Source organism: Kryptolebias marmoratus, linkage group LG24, assembly GCF_001649575.2.
Source record: "Kryptolebias marmoratus isolate JLee-2015 linkage group LG24, ASM164957v2, whole genome shotgun sequence".
NCBI lineage: Eukaryota > Metazoa > Chordata > Actinopteri > Cyprinodontiformes > Rivulidae > Kryptolebias > Kryptolebias marmoratus.
In genome coordinates, this window is record NC_051453.1 from 22,021,717 (window position 1) to 22,030,795 (window position 9,079).

A 9,079-nucleotide genomic window follows, 5' to 3' on the forward strand; every position below is an offset into this window, starting at 1 on the left:
AGTGTGGTACCAGGTGCCATCAATTTTGAACCTTTTCACAAGATTCTAATTTTCTGATATGATGAATTTGAGATTTTCATTTGTTGTCATTTGTAATCATCAAAATTAAACGAAATAAACATTTGAAATATATGAGTTTGTATGTAATATATGAATATAATATACAAGTTTCACTTTTTAAATGGAATTACTGAAATCAATCTACTTTTTCATGATATTCTAATTTTATGACCAGCACCTGTATAACTTAATAGACCATTTAAACATAAATAGACTTTCCTCTAACAGGAAGCACTTCAACAGCTAACAGAACAGTTGATTTAATGATAATGATAGTCTATTTTTTAACTTGGATAAAAACTTTCATCTAAGAGGAAATATGTGAGGTTGATACAGTGATAACAGGTCTTAATAGACCATTTGAATATGAATAAGTTTTCCTCTTAGAAAAGCATTAATAAGACTATTTGACAAGGATAGACTAACAGAAGCAGAAGAAAAAGAAGTCACACACGGTCCAGATACCAAGCAGAGTGACACATGAAGAGACAAGCAGAGACGGTGGAGATCGGTGTAGTGTGTTTGTATGAATGTGTGTGTGCATGTGTGTTTGCAGATAAGTCCATGAATCATGTTACAGAGGCCATTGTCTTTGATAATATGATGGAATGTTTATCAAACAGCCCAGAGCAGATCCACAGATGTCCTCAGGCAACGGAGGGGGCAGAGCATCTTATTTACACAAAATCCAGGAGGAATTGAAGATAGCTGGCCAAAGGCCGGCACAAAGGAGCCAGATTCACATAACAATAATTGTTTTGGGTCAGGCCGACTCTTATTTTCCGTCTGCCTTCAAAGTCTTGCTGGTGTTTCTCAATGGCGAATCCAAACAGCCAAATTCCAGGTCTATTCTGCCAGATTTGAGCGAACAACTTTCTCAAAGATTTACTCCATTTTATCTCTGAGTCCAGGAACCGCATCTAGCCTGTGATCCTGTGAAAGGATCACATCCAGTCTGCGATTTTGCTCACGTAACATCATAGTCTGAGTGTTGATCACAGATCCAATCACACATGCCTGGCAGCCTCACAGTGGCCAGAACAGCTGCCGAGGTTTTCTGAATTTCTGTTATCAAAAATCCAATTGTGTGCACATCTTCCACATTCACGACTGACAGTATCGACAGACGCACAATTCTCCACTCCTGCCAGGAGTCCATTGTGTATCTGGAGAAAAATGTCCCGTCCGGACAAGAGTGTTCCCCCAAACCCTGTCTTCTTGTTGAGAAAATTTGATCAATTGCATTGAGAGACCAGCTGACCAAATCCATAATCTACAAATTTTGGAAGATATGCAAAGAGAGGCTCCAAAGGAAAAGACAAGACACAGAGCTGAAGCAGGGCACAGAGGGGAGGGTACGGGAGACAGAGAAAAAGCATCCTCCTCCACCGAGAGCAGAAAGAAAAATGTGTAGTCTACAACGTAAAACTGATGTAAAGGTCTGAATAATGGTCTTTGCAAATTTAGAAAAAAGATATTGTTTTCAGACGCAAAATCCATGGGAGGCATGGGATGGATGACTGAAAAAAAAACCAGTGCCTGACTAAGCATAATGGACAGGTTTATAACCCCATTTTGCATCCAATTCTAAACCCAACATTACATTGGGTTTAGAAACGGGTGGCACAGCGAAATAGTGGTTAGAGCTGTCGCCTCCCAGCAAGAAGATTGCAGGATGGCTTCCCAGCCTGGGGCCTTTCTGGGAGGAGTTTGCATGTTCTCCCTGTGCTCATGTGGGTTTACTCTGCGTACTCTGGTTTCCTCCCAAAGACCAAAAAACATGCATGTTAGGTTAATTGGTAACTCTAAAATTGTTTGTTTGTTGGTGTGAGTGAGAGTGTGAATGATTGTTTGTCTCGTTTGTCTCTGTTTTGCCCTGGGATGGGCTTGCAACCTGTCCAGGGTGTCCCCCGCCTCGCACAGTGACTGCTGGAGATGGGCACCAGCTCCCCCATGCGACCTGGAAAGGAAAACACGGGTAAAGAAGATGGGTGGTTTGCAGGTCAGTGCAGTGGTAGGAGACAGCACCATCTAGTGGAGACATGCAGTATTACAACTTACTAAAACTGCTTTTTCTTGTCTTACTTTTTAAATTGTCTGCATATACTTACTGCTTTGTTTGATGTAAACTGAACTGAATTCAGTTTACTAAACAGTTTGATAAATAACAATAAATCAGTTTAATAAATAAACAACTAAATTCAGCTCAGTTCAGTTCCTCTTGTTCAGTTTATGATCCCCACATTCTCTCATAGCTTCCTTAATGTTGCTCTCCAGTGATCGACATCAACTTGGACAAACCGCAAGAGCCCCAAACCACCGAGGGCGGCTGCTCCTGTTAATGTCCACCGCCCGCCTGGGGATATCGTCATCCACACACCACATGCTTGTTATGTTGCTTCCTGTTGGTTTAACCTGCTGTTGACTTTGCACGTTGACATCCTGGTTTCCTCACCCAACTCATTGGTTGGAGTTAGCAATATGTGAAATTGGAAACAAAAAAACTGCCAAAAAAAAAAGCTCTACAGCTTGTTAGAGAAAACAACTAACAGAAAAAATATCCCCAAGTCTCATCTGAGTTTATATAGTTTATGTAGAGCAGAAAGCCTCTTTGTTTCTTTTTTTCGCTTTTTGTATATTCAGAAAAATCCCCCTCAAAAGGTGATGGTTTTTTTTGTTTGTTTGTTTTTTTGAAGGATACAAACAAGACCCAGCTTCATACTCCACCATATTAAAGTTAATGAGCTGAACTCTCCAATCACAGCATTCCTGCCTGTAGCCCAGCTGCGATCCTTACATTTGCGTTTCAGATGTTGCAGGGCGAACTGAACTGTAATGTATGCCTGCTTGTACAGCATAGGTACGGTCTACCTGAGTACACCTGTTAGAAAACAATGTAATTGGTAATATTACACCAGTGATTTGATGCACTGTTCACAGTTGTTGTTGTTTTTTTTTAACTGGATTTGTGTTCTTCGAAGCATCTTTTTGTGTGTGCTTTCTGTATAGACGGCGTTCCACTGAGGGCCACTGCCACGTCGCTTCATCCCCACATCGCAGCGCTTTTTGTTTTTTAATTTGAAGTTTGTCACAGATTTGGTCTAGCTGTACAGCTGCTGTCGCCGTGTGTGATTAGTTTTGTGTTTAATAAGCTGCAATGTACGGTGAGCTGCAAGTGAGCAGAGGAGAGTCAGAACCCTGGCTTTGTGTCCCAGAGAAACATGGACATGGTTCCCCGATTGACAGCCTGCAGACTGATCAAACAAACCCTTAAAGGGATATTTCACACAGTTTGAAGTGGGGTTCTGTGTACAAGTTGTCACCATCCTACCTGTTGTGGATAGCTCTTTGAACTCCAGTCTTAAAACGACTCCAATATTTAAACAGTCATAGCAGTTCTTGCGAACATTGTTTCATAGGACTTTGCACTGCCGTCAGTTTCTCAACACCGTTATTTACACAGTTGTGCAGTTATCAGCAGCAGGTTGGATATTTATTGTTCATAACGTCTACACAAAATGCCACTTCAGAATGTTTGAAACATCCCTTTAACCTTGTAAATCTGTTTCATTCTGACTAAAGACTAATTTGCACATGTATGTAGACCTTTCAGGTTCTTATGAAGTCGAGAGAAGCTTCATTATTATTGTACAGTCGCTTAATTCAAAGACACGTCTGATTGTTATAGAAATTGTTGCAGAACTTGGTTCCAATTTCTGTTTGTAATTTTTTTTTTTTTTTAATTTTTGTTTTTTCACTTGGGTTTTACCTGACTAATGGTGACGTGCTAGAATGTTGCTTTTTGTTCCCCTTTCAGAGTCGGGAACCACAATGTTTTGATGGTGGAGTCAGTCAGTGTTAAGAACACTACTTTGGTTTGTTTCTGGTGAGAAATTGTTACTGCACTTTTCAAGAACGTGTTTTAGATGTAGAGTGATGGAAAAACCCCCAACAAGTTTCATCTCTAGAAAACCTGGAGTTACTGTGTCTTAGAGTAGAGGAAAAAATGTAGGAAATGTTCGCACACGTCCATGTGAGGAGCACTTTTGTGAAAATCTTTCTACCATAAAGAGCCAAATGATAAACAGAGACGGATGGTTTAAAAATCAGGGGTGATCTTCACAGGTCTGACAAAGACGGGGTAAAGGTTGGTTCTTCTGAAATAAGAGGAACAAATAAGAAAAATGCTACCCTGTCGTTTCAGTACCAGAATGCCCTGCTCTCATCACACATCCTGTAAGGAGACAAAGAGAATGTGGCCTAAAATATTTATTCCACATCCATCGACACTCAGTCATGTTTAAAGCTCGAAGTGTGAAAGAATCCACCCGATGGCCCATTTTAACATTCCATGAAAATGGACCAAGGGTCAGGGGGGTTGATGGGTCTCAGCCATTCCCTGCAGGTGTGTGTGCGAGTGTGTGTGTGTGAGTGTGTGAGTGTGAGAGAGTTTACAGTCACCGCTCAGTGCAGCAGACCTGGTTCTTCATTCACTCTGTGCAGAGCTCTAGCATGTTTCTTTAAATGATTAATAAAGATGTCTTATTACCAAAATCTTGCATGAGGCTTTTCTTAATTATATTTTCTGTTTTATAAGCTTTCCATTGGAAGAATATAAGAAAGCAATTTGGGGTTTTATTGGTCATTCAATAAAGACCTAATTAGATAAAATATTGATAAAGAAACCCACTGTGATCTGAAGCTGTCTAATTTTGCATGTAATCAGTACTAAAGCATTAGTGTCAAGTATTAAACAAGCATCTACATGCAGGGTCAGGCACAGTTTTTTTGCTTGTTTTGTTTAATTGATGACTGGATGTAAAACTGGGGGGAACACTGGTCCTGAAGGGCCACTATCCTGCATGTTTGACTTGTTTCCCTGCTCCAACACACTTGATTTAGTGGTTAAATTTCCTCTTCATGTTTTACAGAAGCCTGTTAATCACCCATTGATTCAAATCAGGTGTGTTGGAACTGAGAAAGAAGTCAAACGCAGGACGGTGGCCCTCCAGGACCAGGGTTGCGTACCCCTGATGTAAAACAAATGACTTTATTGTGGCCAAGTCTTGGTAAACCTGCATATAAGGGTCTCAGGCTAAAAATAGTCTGTTGTTCCAACTTATCCACCCATAACAACAACAACACATTCATTTTGTGAGTTTCATTTTTTAGTGATATTGTTAAAAGTCACATTAACTTGGACATAAAGCGTAATGTTAGTTAAGTGACTTCTGTAGAAATTAAATGTTAACATTGTTACTTTAAGGAATATGTTGGTCAATTTGAACAGGGGTGGAAATGATATAAACAATATCTAACCTCTTGTAGATAGGTTTGTAGAAATGGTTTCATTTTGACAGGACTGACAAGGTAACAGCTAGTCTAAATGCAGCCAAGACCAAAGCGGTTGCTGTTATAACAACTCCGATCTGATCATTTTCATTGCTGGTAATGGAAAAACTGTTTTATAGACCTTTGCACAACCATCAGTTTTTCATTACATGGTTATGTACAATCCAGGGTGTCCCCCGCCTCTCGTACAGTGACTGCTTGGGATGGGCACCAGCTCCCCGCGACCCAGAATGGAGAAGCGGGTAAAGAAAATGGATGGATGGTTATGTACAAATAATTCTTCTATTTTAAAGCACAAGTAGAATCAGCAGCAACAAAGGCCCAGGCAGCCCAGCAACATCCAGTCTTGAGGAACTCAGGCCAGATCTTATTCATTCCCAGAGCCTTGCTGCCACAGAGCTTTTTAACCACTGACAATTTACCAGAATTGTCTCGTAGTTGATTGAGAGTTTCTATCCAAGGCCTCTAAACTCCTCTCACACCTGAGCCTTTGCCTCAGCAACAGCCATGGATTCAGCCCGCTTGGCCCGCTGGTACCCCTCAGCTGCCTCTGGAGTCCTACCAGCTAACAAGACCCAACAGGACACCTATTTTGGCTTGACTGCCTCATTCACCTGGGGTGTCCACCACGGGGTACAAGGATAGCCGCCACGAGAGGCACCAACAACCTTGTGGCCCCAGCTCAGGGCAGCTGCCTCGACAATAGTGGCGCGGAACATGGCCCACTCTGACTCAATGACCCCCGCCTCAACGGAGATGCAGTTGAAGCTGTGAGTTGAGGTGAGGTGTGAGTTGAAGATCTTTCTGATAGATATTCTGACGTAGGAGGAAGCTGCTACTGATAACAGTAAAATAATTAAAACAAGTTGATTTAAACACAGATCAGAGTTTGAGTTCAACAGCTGATAGCTGATTGTGAAACAGCCGCCATGACGCGTCACCTCCTCCCCGGGACTTTTGTTTTGACCTTTTAGCACTGTATTAAATGTGGACTGAACAAAGTGATGAAGATGCTCCGTGACGCGTCCAGAGCATCTTCATCACTTTGTGCCTTCCTGCCAGGGTGTGGCAGGAAGGCAGGCCATTTTAACAGAAATGGCCTGCCTTCCTTAATTAAATTCTGGCTGTCTAAAAATAAGCTTTGACTAGTAATAAGTAATAATAGCAATTTAAGATATCTGCATTTACATTTTGACCAGTAAGAAGAGCAATTCAAGATATCTTTAATCACATTTTGATGGGTCAAAATATGGCAGGCCGTTTTACATAAAATTGGCTTCACCACACTTATATTCCAGATATCTGAAATTGATTTATGACTAGACATGTTAGTTAAGATATCTCTAATTACATTCTGACTAGTATAAATGACGTCAGATTTCCCATTAAGTTGTTTGGAGCCTCCAATTCAAGATATCTGCAATAAATTACTGACTATCTAAAACATATTTCAGATATCTACAATTAAATTATGACTAGTCATGAAGTAAATTTGAGATGTCTCGCTTTTTGTTCTGACTAGTCATAATTCCAGTCAAAGATATATTAAATGTATTTATAGATATCTGAAACTAAGATTCGACTAGTGCAAATTAAATTGCAGATATCTTGAGAGTAAAAAACGACGAGACAAAACTAAGTTCGAGATATCTAGAACTGGATTTTTGACCAGTCAAACCTTTTTTTAAGATATTGCCAAATAAATGAGAGATCTCTTGGATATTTATTTTATTTAGACAACCTTTGTATTTCAAATATCTTGAATAAATATTCTGTCTAGTCAAAATTACCCAGATTTACTTAGCATTTTGGTGGCAAGTTTACAGCCTGCCATAGTTTTGAAGGTATTTTCATTTTACTTGAATTTCTAGTCTGTGATTTGTAATTTTAGGCCAAACAAACTCCAATTCTCATATTTTTAACACAGTTTTTAGTGCTGCAGCTTGACATGAATTGAGAAACACTGACAATTTATTGTCTGCAATTTATTTAGTTTTTTTTTATGCATTCTGTGTGTTGGGAGAGAATAACTCTGATGTTCTTTGCAGATTTCTGAAGCAGTCTTCTAGTATACAGTGTGTGTTCTTCACATATCCAACACTGCTGAGCTCTTAATATTGTGGCATTTTCTAACATTTTCTTTCAGAACAGTCAGCTCCATGGAGCCACCCAAACCTCCTCAGGCAGCACCGGGGGGCCTTACACGCAATTTCTTTAATTCGGATATCTAAAAATGTAGTTTTCACTAGTCATAATTCAGTTTGTTGTTTTTCTTACTAATCAGAATGTAAATGCAGATATCCTAAATTGCCATTATGGATAGTTCAAATGTAGTTGTTACTCGTCAAAACTCATTTTAGATATCCAGAACTGAGTTACAGATAGTCAGAAGCTGATTTTCTGTTCAAATGGTCTGCCATACCTGCAGGACTGTTCACACTAGAGTCTGATGGAGGTCACTTTAAAATGTAACATGAACAACCACACAAAAAAATCTGATTTCAGCAAAAAATCCTAATTGAGCATTAAAACCTACAGTGTGAACGGAGGCCAAGATTATTTTCTGAAAGTTTTACTATAATCTAAAGTTGTATTAGCTTTGGCAGCCATCTTGAACCTTTGATTAGCATTCAGTATGTGTTGGGAATTGGTCTCAGCTACTTCTACACCAAGTTTTAAGCTTTGTTGTCTAAAAATGAGTGAGTTATAGGGATTTTTATCTTACCTCTTCATAGCTGAAATCTCCGTAGATCGTGGACTGAGATGTCTTGCCGCAGACTGCAAAGTTATTTGAAGTTGGAACGTATCATACACATGAGCACACTTCATCAAAGATTGTGATCTTTACACAAAAGAAAGTTTTGTTGACAGTCTTCAACAGAGATGAAAAAGATACTGATCATCAGATTGATTTATTTTGTCCTATGGAAAGCTGCCAAAAGGCCTGTGTCTGTGCATGTTTGTTCATGTTTTCATGTTAGAGAAACATCTCAAACTAAATAGATTTGATAGAAAGTCTCACAAACTAATCATTGGATCTACATTGGCAACTAAAACTTTTGAAGTCAGCTCAATTCAAAATGGTTCGTCAGAGCTAATCAACCCAAGCAAACACAAAAATGGCTCCAACTTTACAGGTGTTGGGTTAAAGTTCGATGTGGTAGTAGCTGAGAGTCATTGTCAACACTTTGAGCTCTAACAGATCTCACAATATCACACAAGTTTGCACATATCATTTCCAAATGGCTAAATAAGCAAAATAGCTATAAATCTATGCCCTCTCATCATGGGATGATCTTAGTCTAAAACTATGGCATGAACAGTGGTGGGCAATATGCAGTCCTTCAAGAAATGCAAGGTCTTTAATACTGTATGATTCTGCAGTCACAAGTTTGCTTAGAGTATCACTTACTGTCCTGTTTGAAAACCACATTGTATTACACTTAAACAGCCTGATCTACAGCTCACAGACATTTTGAGTGAAGAATGTATTACATTGTCCAGTTTAGAACCACATGGTTAGATTTTTGTTGCTTTAGCTCAGCGCTCCAATAACAAAATGACAACATTTAGGTTTCAGCTTTGCTTGCGCTGATAGGAGCTCTGCAGGACACCTATGACAAACTAGAGAAGTTGCATTTCCTGCGAAAATGCAGTGTGAATGCTT

General features: G+C 39.6%; 1 protein-coding gene across 4 annotated transcripts in view; it reads left to right on the top strand.

The window, feature by feature from the left end:
- Window positions 1-4,614, top strand: part of rab6ba (RAB6B, member RAS oncogene family a) — a 68,435-nt gene extending 63,821 nt beyond the window's left edge. For all 4 annotated transcript variants that reach the window (XM_017438919.3, XM_017438920.3, XM_037974345.1 and 1 more), the window contains one exon: window positions 2,338-4,614. In XM_017438919.3, the coding sequence (XP_017294408.1) occupies window positions 2,338-2,402 (65 nt within the window). In that variant the 3' untranslated portion in view covers window positions 2,403-4,614. The remainder of the gene's footprint in view (window positions 1-2,337) is intronic.
- Window positions 4,615-9,079: the final 4,465 nt, after the last annotated feature.